Source organism: Cheilinus undulatus, linkage group 18, assembly GCF_018320785.1.
Source record: "Cheilinus undulatus linkage group 18, ASM1832078v1, whole genome shotgun sequence".
NCBI lineage: Eukaryota > Metazoa > Chordata > Actinopteri > Labriformes > Labridae > Cheilinus > Cheilinus undulatus.
The window spans coordinates 43,584,321-43,602,360 of NC_054882.1; the positions used below are offsets into that span (position 1 = coordinate 43,584,321).

At 44.1% G+C, this 18,040-nt stretch overlaps 1 protein-coding gene across 2 annotated transcripts in view; it reads right to left on the reverse strand.

Moving 5' to 3' along the window:
• Positions 1-18,040, reverse strand: part of atp10d (ATPase phospholipid transporting 10D) — a 71,079-nt gene that overhangs the window by 27,044 nt on the left and 25,995 nt on the right. The window contains exons 2-8 of one of the 2 annotated variants that reach the window (XM_041812921.1): positions 12,474-12,832; positions 12,160-12,354; positions 5,521-5,725; positions 5,352-5,437; positions 4,017-4,123; positions 3,312-3,443; positions 2,939-3,051 (exon numbers count right to left, since the gene is read on the reverse strand). In XM_041812921.1, the coding sequence (XP_041668855.1) occupies positions 2,939-3,051; positions 3,312-3,443; positions 4,017-4,123; positions 5,352-5,437; positions 5,521-5,725; positions 12,160-12,354; positions 12,474-12,760 (1,125 nt within the window). In that variant the 5' untranslated portion in view covers positions 12,761-12,832. Of the gene's footprint in view, positions 1-2,938; positions 3,052-3,311; positions 3,738-4,016; positions 4,124-5,351; positions 5,438-5,520; positions 5,726-12,159; positions 12,355-12,473; positions 12,833-18,040 lie in introns of both variants that reach the window. The other variant, XM_041812920.1, reaches the window with a different exon arrangement.

Consider the following 18,040-nt stretch of genomic DNA (forward strand, 5'->3'; position numbering starts at 1 on the left):
AGAAACAATTACCAAAGAGGAAGAGTTAAGAAAAATGGCTTTCACTGACAGTTCACATCCCGTTAAAACATTATTTCTGCAACAGTATTTTGGTTAGTTTAGAAATTATGCTCCACTTATTCAGAGGAACCTTACGACTCAGTGGTAACCAAACAATGACACAGCTATACTAACTAGTTAACATGGAGGGAAGCTTGGCTTTACATCGTAACTTAAGATCATACAGAGCTGCTGTAACAGGAAACAGCTGTATAAATACAGCTCAAACCAATCTTTCATTATTACTAGGGTTGCCCCACTGAGTCAGTTTAATGTTGGCATCGTCCCTGATGAAAACATGAAAACATCAGTCATCAGCAAACACCTGGCATGAACAGAAATCAGTAGTCACTGGTTATCTGTGGTTCCCAGTCTACAGAATGTTTGCATCCAGCCAAGCTAACTGCTGAATCACAGAAGAGACCTTCTGAAGGGGAGCAGTGACCTGCTGGACAAACTTGGATCTGGTTTCATTGTCCAACGGAGAAAACGTTAGCAAAGTAACGGAGAGTAAGACACCAACAGGAGAACTGAAAAACACTGGTATGGCCCTAATTTTTAACAACTGCTTTATCTCTAATCAATGCAATGGAATATAAAAATAAAAATAAATAAAAACAATGAGATACTAATAACTAATAGAAGTCAGAAAAAATAATTTTAAAACCCACATTATTAAAGGTCACATATTTAACCCTTTAAATCAAGTTTCTATTGGTCTCAGAGGTCCCAAAAACATGCCTGTGATGATTATTAATGTAAAAACACTCCAGTATTGATGTCTGCATGTCTAAAAACTCTGTTTCAGCTCTGCTCAGAACCAGCTGTTTCTGTGTCTGTGGCTTTAAATGTTAACGAGCTGTCTGACTCCACCCCTCTCAGGAAATGGGTGTGGCTTAAAGGATGTGGCTCCTCTGAACAGGGGGAAGGATCAGGAGAGGAGGGCAGAGCTTTCTTTCAGGCGGGGAGGGCTAACCGAACGTGGGGGTGGGGCTAACTCCCCAGCCTGAAAGCCTGAAAAATTTTATTTTGCATGAAATGTGACCTTAAAGGTTGTTGAATGCTGAGTCTGCTACTTTCAGGTGCTTACTTCAGAATCGTGGTTAAATTAAAGAGCTACACTCTCAGACCTTGTGGTGCATTTATTTTCCACTCATTGTGAAAACTTGAAGTACAAGGCCAAATGGTCTCGTACTGGGAAAGAAAAGTGACCATGATTCTGGGACTTTTTCACTCCTTGAAAAAGAAAACATGGGTCCATCCATCCTAACTCAGATCGTCATATTTGCACAAGCTTACGCGTCAGAGTGCTGTGGCAAGTTGGAGAGAGAGCGCAACTTTTCCATGAGTACAAATACGTTCTTTTATCTCTCATATTCCATCGCTTATATGCACGAGTGGATCAGAGCACGCTGTTTAAATGACTGTGATGGCTGTGATAAATGCAAAATGTTGAACCTGTTCCCAAAAAACATATACAGAACAAAAGATCTTAACAATTTTTTGAAGATTTTTGGCTGCTTTTTCTCTTTTTTGACAGGACTGAGTGACAGAAAGTGGAAGAAGGGATAGCAGAGAAAGACGGGCACCAAATAGCAGGACCAGGAACCAACTCTATGACCAGCGCGTCGAGGATAAGCTTCTAGGGAACCTACTCTACCAACTGAACTAAACTGGTGCTTACGATTTTTGTCTTGGGACTTCAATAGTTAGAAGTAGTGATGCACGATAAGTATGCTTTCAAACAGATACCGATAACTGATAATTTCCTACTCCTGATGGCCAATAACCGGTAATAATAAATATTTTTTGTTTTTCAATTGTTGATTTAACAAAAGAAGTTTATTTGATGTGTGTATGCACATCTGGGGGAAAGAAGGGGTTAAAATGTAGTGAGCAAAGATGTTTATAACTAATTCTAACTGACATCACTCGTGTTTTTCAAAAAACAAAGAACCATTCTGACTATATAACTGCTACTATACTTAACTTTTTTTAAAAACATTTCAGTACCAAAGTACAATACACAACGGACACAGGTTTTCACCTTTTCCCTTGAAACAAATTTAAGTATCTCGCCACGTGGTGAAATCTGACATCTCAACTTGACTAGACAAGAATTCAGCTGACTGATGTCAAATCAGACATAAAACCACAACGCTTGGTGGTCTTTGTTTTGCTGCTGAAGTCAGAATTAAAGAGAGCTGATGTTTCACACAAAGATTAAAAATATGCACAGACAGAAGTCATATCAGAAACAGGTTATAAATGTGAAGTCCACTGTGGTCTGTGGCTAAACTTCTGTTCCTAACGTGGATCAGACTGAATGAAACCACGTCAAACAGAGCAGGCAGGGATACGTCTATGAAAGCAGCGGCGGATCAGGAGACTGTCAGACTGATTTTGTCATTATTATTGGCTCTGGAAAACTCTCTGCAGTTTCCAATGCCTGATGAATCAGCGCCTGGTATTAGCCTTTGGCTTGGTGCCACCCCTTCGTTTTAACGTCGTTAGGATGATGGCTTTTGTGACTTAAGATCAGTCCAGGACTTCTTCCCACTCTTCGGGATTGTTGCAGGTCAAATTCTACAAACACTGTAGTGTTATCCTCCCTGTAAATACTGAATAACTCCGCCAGTACCACCTCTATTAGCCTCTTAGCACTGACGCAGCTTCCTCTTCTTCTCTGGTGCTTAACAGCGGGTCTCTTACTGCGGCGCCCCCTGCTGTTTCAGAATGTGTAGTCTCGTGAGAAAGAAAACAAATGCCTTTATTATTGGTGGATTTTATCGGTTAATATTTTATTATCGGGATAATAAAACTATGTAAAATATATGCAGTATTGGCCTATAATTTATCGGTACTGATAATTATGGTGCATTCCTAGATAGAAGTGTACCTGCATCACAATGATCATGGTCCAGAAGACGTAGAATCCAGCCAGAGCAGGAGACGTCTGTTTGTCCACCAGAAAGATCGGATCTTTGAGGTTCTTCAGCCAGAGACCATGACCTGGAAAATACAAGTCAGCAGAACAAGTCAGAATTCTAAGTGGGAGGAATTATGCTCATTTTTGTACGCTCTCTGATTGGTTTGCTGACCTACCAATCAGACAACTGCTAGGCTACTTCCAGCAACATAAACTTTGGCCAGCCCATGCCTTTTTACTTTAGTTCAGCTAATCGACACTTCCACACACCAAAAAGCTGTGGTTAAAGGATTTATGATGTTGATACTTATATTGTGCTGTAAGATTGGGTGTTTTTCCTCACCTACAGACGCACTGAGACACATGACGATGAGCAGCAGCACACACCACAGGACGTCCATGTTCAGACGCTTCTCCAGCTGGCTGCGTTTGTACCGCGGCCCGCTGTTGTTCATCATGGCTTTAGTCTCATGACCTGGCAGGAGGAGAACACGTGACGAGACAAGAACGTTAGTGAGTGATTCACTGAAATTCTGAGTCGTCTGCTGGCCGAGTCGTCTGCTGGCCGAGTCGTCTGCTGGCCGAGTCGTCTGCTGGCCGAGTCGTCTGCTGGCCGAGTCGTCTGCTGGCCGAGTCGTCTGCTGGCTTAGTCGTCTGCTGGCTGAGTCGTCTGCTGGCCGAGTCGTCTGCTGGCCGAGTCGTCTGCTGGCCGAGTCGTCTGCTGGCCGAGTCGTCTGCTGGCCGAGTCGTCTGCTGGCTGAGTCGTCTACTGTGTGCATTCAGAGGAAACTGTCCTGAAGTCTGTGGTCTCCCATGGTTTTAAAATGGTTTCAGATTTAAAAATCGTCTAGTGTGTGGCGGCCTTAGTGAGTAAGATAATAGAACTAAAGCTGCTATCGATATTTCCACATGAAATGTAGTAAACTAAGACTTGTACTTCAAAAAGGTCTAAAAGCACCCACAGAGAAACCTAGAGATGTTGGTAGATGTTGTTCTATATCAGCTGTGGATGTTGGCCTGTTGGTTCAGCTGTGGGTAAAGTTCTTACCTGCGTAGACCACAATGCCCACCACAGTCTCTGTGTTGCGGATGGTGCAGCTTCTCAGTAGCAGGTTGCTGTTATGGAGGCCCACACGAACTCCATTGGGATGCTCCCTGTTGGACAACATGGACACCAATATCAGCTGAGAACATCGTCCTAGGAAACAGAGACATCTCTGAGACAGTCTAGGATCATCAGAATCAGAACCAGAATCTTTACCGTCATTGTACACAAGTACAACTAAATTGTGCGCAGTTCCCTTCAGTGCAATTATCATTAAATACTGAAACTGCTCTGGGATAGGTGCTGTTTTTCAGTCTGTTAATTTTGGTTCTTATTGTCCTGAACCGTCTTCCTGAGGGTAGCAGTTGGAACAGGTGATGTGCTGGGTGGGATGAGTCCTTCAGGATGCCCAGGGCCTTCTTGTGGCAGCGGGACCTGAACAGCTCCTCTAAGGAGAGGAGAGCACAGCCTGGGATTTTCTGTGCTGTGTTGATGACCCTCTGGAGAGCTGTCATCTCCTAAGCAGCTGGAGAACCACACTGGGATGCAGTATGCCAGTACACTTTCAATGGTGCATCTGTAAAAGGGCACAGCAGCTCCTTGGCCAGGGCGTTGCTCTTCAGGACCCTCAGGAAGTGGAGTCACTGCTGTGCCTTTCTGATCAGCGCTGTGGGGTTGGTTTTCCAGGTCAGGTGCAGGTCCAGGAACTCGAAGTCCGAGACCCTCTCCACACAGTCCCCGTTAATGTGTATGGGCTGAGGGTCAGATCTGTTTCCCCTCTGCCAGGGATGCGGTGAGGGCCTGCTGCTTTACTGGAATCTACTTTCCTTAGTACACTCCTTGTATCATGTATATCTGCTTACCAAGATCATAAATAAAACAAGATCGATAACATACAAAGTCATCTTGTGGTCAGCTTACCTTGAATGGTTATGACATTATGGCTAATAAACAAATCCAAAAAGCAGCACAGACTGAATAATGTGGCTGATAAGGGACAGTGGGAGGAGGGGGCGTGTCTTATCCTCCTCAGCTGAAACTACAGTGTGTGGTTTAGTTACTCACTTTCCCGAGAAATGTTGATAAACTAATCCTAAAATCTTTGACCACCATGTTGGTAAGATTTCAACCAGAAGTGCTCCCAAAAGTATAAACTTTTTTTTTCAAAATTATGAAATTAAAAAGCTGTTCCTGAAAAATTCTGATACAGATGCTTCAAAAGGGCAAAGAGTGCATGTCACATTATGTAAGTTATATTCCCACAGAGCAAATGTATGCTGTAAAAAGGAGATTATTGGCTCTTTAATTCGATGGACAGATGTATTTCAAAGCACTTACATGTAACCTCTGAACCTGCTGAGATCATTGTTGGGATTCTCACACTCGATTCGACTTTTGAAGTTCTCCAAAGTCAACTCTGCTCCCTGGAAAACACAAGCATGGAAAAACACCCTTATACAGAGCATGCAGTGACTTAGGGAAACTATTACAGCCAAGAAGAACCTACCTGCAGCTGAAGGTCTGAAACCACCTGTCTCTGCTTCAGGTTGGTCTCTCCGTCCAGGTTGGAGGTCTCGATGTAACAAACTCCCCGAGGGTCGGAGGAGTACAGCAGCAGCAGATCGGCGGGGATGATTTCATTAGAGGAAAGCCGGACCAAGTCTCCGACATGAACATCCTTCCAGCACCGCTGAATGTACGCCTTCTGCTTACTGTGGGATTAATGAGAAGACAGAGGAGGCTCAGAAGGATTGACAACAAAAATCTCTTTTTTCTTGATAAAATGTCAGAATGATTCCTGGAGATGGGAACAGATGACTGCTAATAGCAGGTCTTCCTGTTTTATGATCCACAGCTACATGTTTAACACCAAGCATACAGGAAATAACAGGGGGACATGGAGAGCTGTATGTACAGTAAACAAACCAAACTGCCACTCCACGGCTGTCTGTGCTGATGAAAACAGCTCACAAAGCAGCAGTCTGTCTGGGATCACACAAAGCTGCTCTCTTCTGTTCAGCTAAGACAATTCCTACACTCCTCATTCACTTTGAAAGCTCAACAACACAGAGATCCTAATAGGACACTGATATTAGAGACAGCTATCTTTCATGAGGCTTTTCTCTGGACCATGGAAACATGGTCAGCCTTTAAACAGCTGTCCTGTCCCTGAGGAACACCCTGATGGTGAAAGCTCTGGGTCTGTTTACATACTTACAGTCTGCATTCCTCTACACAGAAGGAACTCTTTGACTCACAGGTATGATTCAAATAATGGATGAGTGTGAACAATGTCTGAGGTTAATTATTACACTTACACTGAGACAAGCAAGAAGGCCATGCCAGCAAAAGGTGCAAGTAAACAGTGCCTTTCTGTCAGGAGCAGGGAGGAGCATCCATGCAGGTTTATTAAGCCCAGTTCAGACAGAACTGTCCTCCTTCAGGAGCAGATTTCTTGCAGAGTCTTTGCTATGATAACGACACATTATCTCCTCCAGCTGTAGTCGTGTGAACTGCCAGGCTTTCAGAGTGTTGCAGAGCGTCCCGTTGCTGTTGTGAGTTTCATCTGGTCTCATCGGGAATCTTCAGTCACTATAAGGATGAGCACACCAGGACTTTGCTTCCTGTCTGGGATACTGGATCTACACATCTCTGCAGTTGGCCACCCCACAGGGTGGACGCTCCAGATAACTCTTGGACCCCATGAAGCAAAGTTCAGCTACCAAACCCTCACTGCTGAGCTCCTCCCTGGATCCTCTCCAAAGGAGTGAACCTGTGCACCACATCTGATCCTGAAGGTTCCTTGGTGATAAAGAGGGAAAGCTTCTAATTTATCCGTCATCATCTCATCTCTTGTCACTAACTTAGTCTACTGAAAGGATGCTACTGCAGATAAACATGAGTTCCCAAGGTTGGGGTGAGAAACGGGACACCTGCTGTTCCTTCAAATCAAACAGAGCCAGTTGAGGAGGTATCTGATCAGGCATCCTGGCCCCCTCCATTTGGAGGGCTTCTAGGCACATCCTTGGGGGTAGACCCCGGGCAGACCCAGGACTTGCTGGAGGTATAATACCTTTATCGTACTTGGCCTTAACCCGACACACCAGATTTTCACCCGTGTCACATGTCTATGGGATATATTTCACATCCACCTTGGCAACGCCCCATAGACGGTGTTTGGGAACGAAGAACCTTTCAAAAAAGTCTGAACACTGACAATCGTTCTGTCATTCATTACGACTGTGGTTCCCAACCTTTTTACCTTTGAGCCCCGAGGACCAATACGAAAAAATAGTGATACTTTGTGGTCAAAATTAACAAATTTTAATCCTTTTTTGAGTAAATCCAAACTAAGTAGCCCTAAACACAAATTCTTTTACCCAATGGTATGAATTATTTCTAATTGTTTTAGCATGATTTCTGTTAATATGTGCCTATCTCATTTTAACAACCTCAGGGCAGACAGAGAATCGTGCATCCCCGAGATCTATAGCACCCCCTAAGGGGCTCCCAGACCCCAGGTTGGGAACCAAGGCATTATCAGTGAATCAAAGTAACAGAACATATGACTCAGTAAACTACATAGGGTGATTCTTCGCCATCAGTGAAGGCAGGTGGTACATTAGACACCAAGAAAAGCTTTTAGAATGGCTAACTGCTCTTCTTTCATAAAGAAATGTTCTGATCAAACAGTCTCTGCATCCACACTGATCTCTTTACCAGCCACTATTGTTCACAGGCCTGCACCACTTCTATTTAACCACAACCATGTCTACCGCTCTTTCTCTTGAAGATGCTGACTGGATGGGTCATTAGCTGGCCAGGGAACAAGCATATTTACTTCAAGCTTTGCATGATGGATCCACCTGATGATTAAGATTGGCATCTGGCCCGGTGATGCCTGCAGAAAAATGTTGCTGGGAGAGGGAAGTCTGGGTCAACATGCTGAACCTGCTACCACTGGCCTTGGATAAGTGGAAGAAAAGGGATGGATGCAGAGGAAGAGGGATGAATGGACAGGAAAGTCATTAAAGAGCTGGCCAGGGTTCCCAAGTTAGGGTTGGCATATTTTATCTCTACTATAACTAAACCTTTGAGGAACACAACCACATTTTCAGACAGAGGTCTGCAGCATAATTCAGCAGTTTAGGTACATAATAATGGAACTGTAGTAAAACTACGGATCAAAAACACATTACCTACACAACATCCACACCGACGTGGCACTGAGCTCCAAACTAAATATTTTGTCACTTATTTGTCACCTACAGAGCAGCTGGTCTCTAAAGCAGATTGGACCACAACAAAAGAGATCAACAATGTAGAATATAATAATAATACTCAGTCAATAACAATGACTCAGGATAAAACCTCTAAGACTCTCTTTGCTGCCAGACCACAGCAACTGTGAGAGATTTTGAACATACCTGCTGTAAACATGGCAGAGAAGCCTGTTGATAAAATGATCCGACCTAAACCTGCGGAAGTCTTCCCAGATATCCTTGATGGCCGTCACTGACAGCACCAGAACGATGGGAACCACAGCGATCTCCGGCTGGAAGGCCTCCACCACAGGGACAAAGTTTAGAGCAGCCAGGAAGATGAAGTAAATGTTAGCAAAGCGATGAAGCTGCTCAAACAGATTCTTGGGCAGGAAGGAGAGGACGGAGTACTTGGACGTGCGAATTTTGTTCTTTTTGTAGGATCTCAAGAGTTGTTTGAGCTCTTCATCCTCTGTAGACGAAGATACCACAGTCCTCCTCTTCTGCCGATGTCCTTTGGCTGACCGAAGACATTTCAGGCTAGACATGAGTCCACTCCACTCCTCAGCGGGTATTTTCTCAGTTTAGAAGCCCCTGAAAGTGGCCCTGAATTGCGATTGTACATCCATGTTTCTCATCATCTCCCTCGTGAGTTAAGGGATCGGCAAGGAGGGACCAGGAAGTAGATATTTAACAGCCGTGGTGATATATTCATCGCCCCTCCTCTAAAGGCGACTGACGCTATAAACAAACTCAAAGTTCAAGTTTTTACAGCCGCCTCAAAGACTGTGTGTTTAATCAGATATAAAAGAGAGGAGAGTCACACAGCAGCAGCAGGGACTGCCCACTCACAATCATGATTAGAGACCTTTAACCAACAAGCATTATGGGTAGGCCTTCAGGGCCCGGGCCCACCTACTTCTGTAACCGGCCCACCCTAAATAACCACAAGAGAACAGACTCTCTGTTTATATGTGCAGTGATTCATATTTGATATCTGAATGTCACTAAATCTGCTACAGGTTAATCATACCACCAGGGGGCTCTACGTGGAATCATGGGAGTGTTTCACTGCTGCTTCACCCTTGACCCCTCAATGAAAATGTCCTCCAAATAAACGGCGGTCATAAGCAGCACAGAGAGGGACAGGAGGTACAGCAACAGAAAGGCATCTTCCACAGCACTGAGAAAAACTGTGCCTGGTATGTACAGTTACTTTAACTGAGCTGTAATTTAATCCACAGTGGATTTTTTATTTGTTGCTTTCTTTGCTGTTATTATTTACACCCTTGTCTCTGATGGACTTCTGGTATTTTATCTATCATGTGTCTTTTCCACCCTATGGTCTGGCCTTTCTTATTTATCAGATTTGCTTTAACCCTATGAGCCCAGTAGAGCCCTCAGCTCTTCAGGAAGTTCCCTGTTAACAGAACCTAAAGTTAGAACTAAACTTAGGGGGGCATCTTTTTATCTCTACGGCCCCCGTCTGTGGAACAGCCTACCTGAAGACCTGAGGCCTGAACCTAATGTTCATGTTTTTAAAAGCAAACTCCAGTAAAATTTAGTTTATCATCTTAATTTTGTCTGTCTTTTAGGTTTTATCTCATTATATTTTAATTTTTAGGACTGCCTTTTAGTAGTTTGTCCTCTTATTATAACTTTTCCAAGCTCTCGTTTGTGTTTTATACAGTTTTATTTAGGGGTGCACAGATTGGAATTTTCTGGCTGATCGCTGATCACCGATCTTTAAAAAGCCTGATCTGCCGATTCCGATTTTGGCCGATACCGATTTTTTTATAACTGCCAGCATACACCTTCAATGTTACAATCTTATTTTATTGAATAACATTGAACAATACCCGTGAAACAATACAAACTTGTTGTTTTAACCGCACATGAGGTAGTTCTCTCAAATATAAATGAAAAGTTGAAAGCATCGCTGTCCAAACTACTAAATTATATCAGTTCCTTTAGTCTTTCTTTTGTCACATTTTAGTAGGTAGAGGCAGATGAAACTGATCTTATCCACCGATCTTATTTACAAGGATAGGCCGATCGATCGGTGCACCCCTAGTTTTATTGATCTATATTTTATTGTATTTATTCCTATTTTAGTGTCCTCTAATTCTGTTTTTATTTCATTTACCGTCCCTTTGTTTTTAGACTTTAACCTCCAGTGTCTCCTCATTCTGAACTTGAACGAATGAATTCTTTTTGATTTTATGTGTAAAGCACTTTGTGCTACATTGCATTGTATAAAAAGTGCTATGTTAATAAAGAGTGACTGATTTCATGTTGTCGGCTGTTAAAGGCTGATGTTCATGAACCTTATTCAGATGTCTGCGTGATCAGGTCTTCTCATACCTCTGACCATGCAGATAGCACTGTAACTGAAGTAGCTTCAGTTTCATGCTTTTACTTCAGATAGCAGTGACTGTTGATGTAAATGAGACCGCTGGTTGATTCAAATGTGTGCTCATGTTTTGCATGTTATGAAACCAGTGAAGATGATGTTTTTCGAGTGAAGGCCTGTGCACACCTAGTCGGTTATTTGCAGATGCAGTTTTCAGATCTATGATCTAACCAAAAATGTGAGCACACACACCATGCATGCTGAGTCCAACTGAATTATTTTTCTATTCAAAAATTTGCAGTAACAGGCAAAATGGCGTCATACTGTGATAAAACACCTGTGGAGATGATTCTGTGGCTTTCTGACTCCTTGAAAAAGAAAACTGGGTATTTGCAGGAGTTTTAGCATCATGGCACCGCAGTTAACACAAGATGATGTTTCTTTTTATTGTGCTGCGATTTCAGACAAAATAAATGGATATAATGTGCAAAGGTCTAACAGGGGACATATTTAACTCTTTAAATTAAGTTTATATCGGTCTCAGAGGTCCTAAAACATGCCTGTGAAGTTTGTTGCTGTAAAAACACTCCAGTATTGATGTCTGAATGTCTATTAACTCCTGTTTCAGCCCTGCTCAGAACCAGCTGTTTCTGTGTCTGCGGCTTTAAATGTTACTGAGCTGTTTGACCCTGCCCCTGACCACGCCCCTCTCAGAAAATGGGTGTGGTTTAATGAGAAGAGTCTAGCTGCAGCCGCAGCCGCTACAAACCACACTCCGTACAAAACACGCCGCATCGATCCATACAATAAATGAATTCTAACCCTAGCCAGTGGAATTTAAATACTAAACCTAACCTCAAGCTAATTAAATAAATTAATTAAACTAATCTAAGTTAACCTTAAGCTAAGCAAATAGCACAAGAGGGCGTGGTTTGTAGGGAGCGTGTTTTGTAAGGGGCGTGGTTTGTACGGTACCCGTGGCTGCAGCTGGGTATTATTGGGGCCTAATGGATGTGGCCCTCCTGATCCTCCTCTCAGCTGCCATCTGAGAGGAGGATCAGGAGAGGAGGGTGGAACTTTCTTCCGAGCTTGCAGGGCCAACTGATTCTTGGGGGGATTGTGAACAGGGGCACATAATTTTGTTAGAAAAAGAAAAAAAGAAAAAGTGTGTTTTGTATATTATGTGACCTTTAAATATGTTGAGGGGTTTAGTCATTTCTTTCTCTCACATGTTTTTTCCTCTACCTCTCAGTGAGACGTTGCTAACATTTTGGTCAACATCCATCCTGGGAAATCAGAAACCATGTTACAAACCTGTGTGATTTATATTCTGGATTTTAAAGTTGTTGTTTTATTTTTACAACCAATAGTTGCCATGCAGTCATGCTATTTTTTTTTACCTCTGGCCCAAAACACCAACGACTTGTTTCATTATAAGTGCGTTTCATTTCGTAGATCCAATCAGGGACAAAAATCTTACAGACGCAGCACCAGCAGCCAGGAGTGGCTGACACAGTGAAGGCTGACTGACCTGCAGAAGACTCTCACGATGTTGTTGTTGACCTTCTTATCAAAGCGGTAGCGTCTGTAGTCTTCTAAGGCATCTTTGATGGCGATAACTGTGAGAACCACCAGCAGAGGAATCATTGTGATCTCCTTCTGAAAGGCTTCAACCACCGGCACCCAGTTCAGCAACGCCAGAAACAGGAAATAGAGGTTGGCGGCCCTAAAATAGAAAGACCAGCGTTGAAAATGTGAGAGCTCTAAAAACAGACAGCCTCTATAAACTGGTGTGTCCTCTGTTCCAGGTGTTTATAGTGTTTCTCACTCAGGTGTGACACTGACCTCTGGAACTGCTGGAACAGGTTCATGGGGATAAACGTCAACAAGCTGTACTTCGTAGTCCTGATTGCGTTGCCCTTGTAGTGTTTGGACACGGCTTCGTACTCCTGTTGATGAGGCCCATGGCGAGCAAACACCGTCCTCCGCTTCCCGCCGACTCTCTGTGGCGAGCTGCGGGTCTCCAGGGAGTTCTTGTTGGGCAGGTCATCAGGAGAAGAGTACCAGCCTCGCCCCGAGTCTCCCCCCAGGAGCTGCTGACAGCGATGCCGCACCCAGTGGAGCCGCTCCATACCTGCAGAGGGACCCTGGCCCCTGTCTTCTGTGGCCTCCTGCTCCCTGTGTGCTTCCACTACGTCCTCATCCTGCAGGGAGAAAGAAACAGTGGTCAGTATCTACGGTCTGCTCTCATTCACACTGCAACTTTTAAAGGACGGTTCGGCCGTTCGGAAGTAGAGCTGTAAGAGGTTATTGGTAAGTATATGAGCCACAGGAAGTTCAGTCTGCAGCACATGGCTGTTTCTAAACAGTGCTTCTTATAAAGATGAGCAGTCATCATCTCTGTGCCTTACAGGGAGATTATTGTGGAGCAGCTTCTGTTGTGGAGTCGAACAGCTGCAATAACACCTGCAATACCTCTCCTTCACACACTTGGGGTGGATCATCCTGTCACTAATGGAGCTCCTTAGTGCAGTGAGTGTGTGTTGGAGGGGGTGGGAGTCTTTGTCTATCACGGAGGACAGCTTGGCCGTCATCCTCCACAGGTTCCAGAGGTCACCCCAGGACAGAGCTGGCCTTCTTTAGAAGTTTGTCCAGCTTCCATCCTGCTGCTCCCCCAGCAGACCATGCCGTAGAAGATGGCAGAGGCCAGAATCATAGAAGGTCTTCAGGACCCCCCCCCCCCCCAGCCTCCTGAGCAGATAGAATCTGCTCTGACCTTTTTTATAAAGTGCAGTGGTGTTATCAGTCCAGTCCAGTTTATGGTTCAGATGAACACCCAGGTACTTGTAAGACGTCACCATCTCAATGTCCCTTCCCTGGATGTTCACTGGTGATGGGGGGAGTGGGGGGAGGGGTGCTGCCGGAAGTCCACAACCAGCTCCTTGGCCTTACTAGCATTAATCTGGAGGTGGTTCCGCTGGCACCAGTCCACAAAGTCCTGGATGGGTCCTCTGTACGACCGGTCGTACCCATCTGTGATGAGGCTGACGATGGCAGAGTCATCAGAGAACTTCGGCAGGTGACAGGTGGGTGACAGGTGGGTGGCAGGTGGGTGACAGGTGGGTGACAGGTGGGTGACAGGTGGGTGACAGGTGGGTGACAGCAGGGTGACAGGTGGGTGGCAGGTGGGTGGCAGGTGGGTGACAGGTGGGTGACAGGTGGGTGGCAGGTGGGTGACAGGTGGGTGACAGCAGGGTGACAGGTGGGTGACAGCAGGGTGACAGGTGGGTGACAGGTGGGTGACAGCAGGGTGACAGCAGGGTGACAGCAGGGTGACAGGTGGGAAAAGTCAGCAGAGTAGAGGGTGAAGAGGAACAGCGCCAGCACCGTTCCCTGGGGGGCCCCTACAGAGGACAGTCTCTGACACACAGTCCCGGGTCCTCACATACTGTGGGCAGTTGGTGAGATAGTCCACAATCCAGCATGTGAAGTGTCTGTCCACTCTGGAGAGCTCCAGCTTGTCCCTCAGGATGATGAAAGCACCGCTGAGGTCCAGGAAGAGGACCTAAACAGAGCTCAAAAGGCCACGAAGTACAAACTCTGAAGTAGAAACAGTGTTTTATTCTTCTCTTGGAAGAAACCCATTCCTACTTAAGCACCGCTTTAATGTCATCGACTCAAACACTGCATCGTCAGCTCTAGACGTGTCATCAAACGGGTCAAACGGTTTGATTTTGGTGGAAACGAATCCCTCTGCAGCGTTGGGCTGCTGTAAAAGAGGTGAGCCGTTCAACATAATGGAAAAGGCCCAGATAGCTGCTGCCATGTTAGCTTCAGATAGAAACTGAGCTTTGCATGATGCCATTGACCCACTGCACATGTAAGTTAAGGGCCGGACCTGTTCACAGGGAAGTCTGCAGATGGGCTATATCTAAGAGGAACATTTAAAACACTTAGATCCCATCAATAAATATAAACTGAGCACTGAGGTCAACAGTGTGAATGTGGCCTACAACAGTGGTTCTCAACCTTGGGGTTGGAACCCCCATAGGGGTTTCGAGACAATGAGAGGGGGTCTTCATATGCCCTAAAAAAATAAGAATATTTTCTAAATTACACTGTTGCCACTTTACACCAATTTTGTCAAAATTTTTACCCCTTTTTCATCGTTTTCTCCCACCAATTTTAACACATTTTTATCATTTAACACATATTTTTGTCAGTTTTAAACTCTTTTCACCACTTATCTTCTGCCTGTTTTTGCCACTTCTAAACCAATTCTTGCCACTTAAGCTTAATGTTGCATCTGTTGACCTATTATTGCTAATGTTAACCCTTTTTAACCCCTTTTTACACCCAGTTTTCCCCATTTTAACCCCATTTTACCCTTTGATATGCCCATTTTTGCTAGTTTAACCAATTTCTGCCAGTATCTGCCTACTTTTTCTTTCTCAGTTAACCCATTTTTGCCAATTTATAGCAATTTCAACCATATTTTAACTCCTTTTTACCAATATTTACACCCATTTTTGCCACTTTAACTCGTTTTTGCCTTTTTCTGTCCTGGTTTTGCTGAACTCCATGGGCCCCAGTTTTGCCGGGCACCAGAAAGCTCTCCCCTGTATGGTCAGCCTTGTCTCCACATGACTATTCTAAAATGTGCACGGCTGTCTTCGACCACCGTCAGGTACAGTGGGGGTCCCTGCTCTCTGGCACCTTTAATTTGGGGGTCAGGGGCCGAAAAGGTTGAGAAACACTGGCCTACGAGAGGAGAAGCAGATCCATTCATCGAGTGAAATAGAAACAAGTAGGATCATCAGTGGCAGCAAACCTAATCTAATAGAGCAGTGGACTATGCCTGGAATGAAGGCTAATCTCTAACTCAACAAGCCTCATTACTTCCTGTATTACAGCCATGATAACTCCTATAAAACAGGTGAATATTAACAGAGCAAATTAAAGAGAGACTCCAGAACTGCAGATTATAGAAATGAAAAACTTAGTCAGTATGACAGCATAGGGAAAAGGATTCAGTCCCAGAGTCTTATAACTGTGGTAGAGGAATCATCACACTTTGCTAAAGAGCCGTCACTGAGGTTAAAGGTCAGCATCAAACTCCTGATGATTCTCATCTGCTGCAGAACGGAGAGAAATCAGACGAATAATCAAACATTTATACTCTGCACAAGTTTTTCAGTGATGTGTTAGGAGTACATCAAAGATCTGACTGAAATGAGAAAGTTTCCTCATTCTCCGCATTTCCCCTCATAAATGTAATGTTTATTTTCTCACAGTTTTTAACTTCTCCTTTCCTCTTTTCTCCTGTTGTTTAGCACACAGAGAACCATTGTTGAACCTCCTCAGAGGAACTATGTCGGCAGGGTTCTCCATCCCTCTGTGTGAAAGTCTCTTCAAACTCTGCACACATGTCTGCTATTTCCTGTTCATTCTTACTATCAGTGGTGAAAACAGCTTGTTAGAGTTTTTCACAGACTATAAAATCAAAACCAGCTGCACACTTACGGCTGATGGTCTGAACGAAGCTGACTGAGATCGGTCACATCACAGACCGACCACTGACAGAGTAGAGTTACTAAAGCTGAGACTGACCTATAAAAGAAGAATGCTGAAGCATGGTTTAAAGACAGTGAAGCTACAGTTTCACTCTCACTCATCAGATTTGTTGGTAGCAGAGTCAGAGCATGCTCAGAACCTCCCTCTCTCCTACTGGTGTAGTCGTACCAGTTTGGGCAGAACTACTGAAACCTGACAGTGCATTAGAGCTGCTCCAATCTGGCAGAGATCCAAGACCCCCCCCCATACAACTGCCATAAAGCCATAGCTGATTCCCAATAAAACACAAACAACATACCTGAAACTGAGACATGAAAAATATTAGCTCATCTTAAATTTCATGGCAGCAGCATATCTCAAAAAAGTAGGGACAGGGCCATGTTTATGTTTGTGTTGCACCTTCTCTTCTTTCAACAACAGTCTGTAAATATCTGGGGAGAGGAATGTTGTCCCATTCTTGTCTCATGTAGGACTCTAGCTGCTCAGCCCTGGGTCTTCTTTGCCATATTTTTCATTTATGATGCTCCAAATGATTTCTATCATGTGGACCCTTTTCTCTCTACTTTCCAGCATTGATAGTTCCTTTCCAGACGTTGGAGCTGCCCACGCCATAGGCACTAATGCAACCCCATACCATCAGAGATGCAGGCTTTAGACCTGAGCCAGGAGAACCAGCTGGATGCTCCAGATCCTCTTTAGTCCACAGGACACGGTATCTATTCTTTCAAAAAAATAATTTCAAATTTGATTAATTTGACCACAGAACAGTTTTCCTGTTTTGCCTCTATCTATTTTAAAAGAGCTTCTGTCCAGAGGAAGCACTGTTTCTGGATGGTGTTCACATATGGCTTCTCCTATCAATAACACAGCTTTAACCAGTATTTGTGAATGGCACGGTGAACTGGTCCAATCCCCTGGAGTTCAAAGGCCCCGCCCCCTCATATCATCCTCACAGGGCTCTGCGACATGTCTAACCTGCTCACCATCATTCTCAGCACATCAGTGACACCATGACACTGAGGATAAGAGAGATGAGGAGATTCAGTCTCTAAACTCAGACTGGAGTATCTCTGCAGGATATCACTGCTCACGTGTTCATACGCTTGACAGCTAAAGAGTTATGTCTGCAACGTCTTTCATAACCGCCAGAGTCACACGCGGTATTCTCTGCAGACAGAGGGGTGAAATATTTTCTCTTAAAAGTGGTATTTTTGAGATTTTAACTCCTCTTAAAGCTAGTTTAAATTACTTACAGTGAAACATGAAAGTTTGGGAGTTGCTCCAGTAAAAAAAGTAAAATTAAATGTATGCATGTCCACCAATAATGAGGGGCTTTTTAAATAAAGCTCCATTAACATTTGCCATCTAATAAATGTGAGTGGTTGAGATGTTTCTAATGCGTGTGTTGTGATTTCTCATTAAGAAGGTGGTGGAAGGAGGAACTCCTGCTCTTCTTCGTCGGCACAGAGTTCAACAGTCTGGTCGACTAAACTTCCTGTAAATCACATAAAAGGCAGACTGCTCAGCCTATGTCCTCTCATTACTCATTTTCATCCATCACAGCTGACTAAAGAAATTCAGTGAACAAATTCCCGACAGTATTGCACCTGTTGCTAATATAGAAGCAAACCTGCAGAGTAAAAAGGCCCATGTTAATCACAAATGTATTTATCCATTAGTGGGAATTAAAATCAGAAGTTGTTGGTTTAAAATGGTTTTTTTGTGTGGAGAAGTGATCACTGGAATTCCCCAGTCCTTCCTGCTTCATTGTTCTTACAGTAAATAAATACGCTCTAGTTTCCTTTACAGTGTGAAATCGGTTTTGGAGAAGCGTGGGC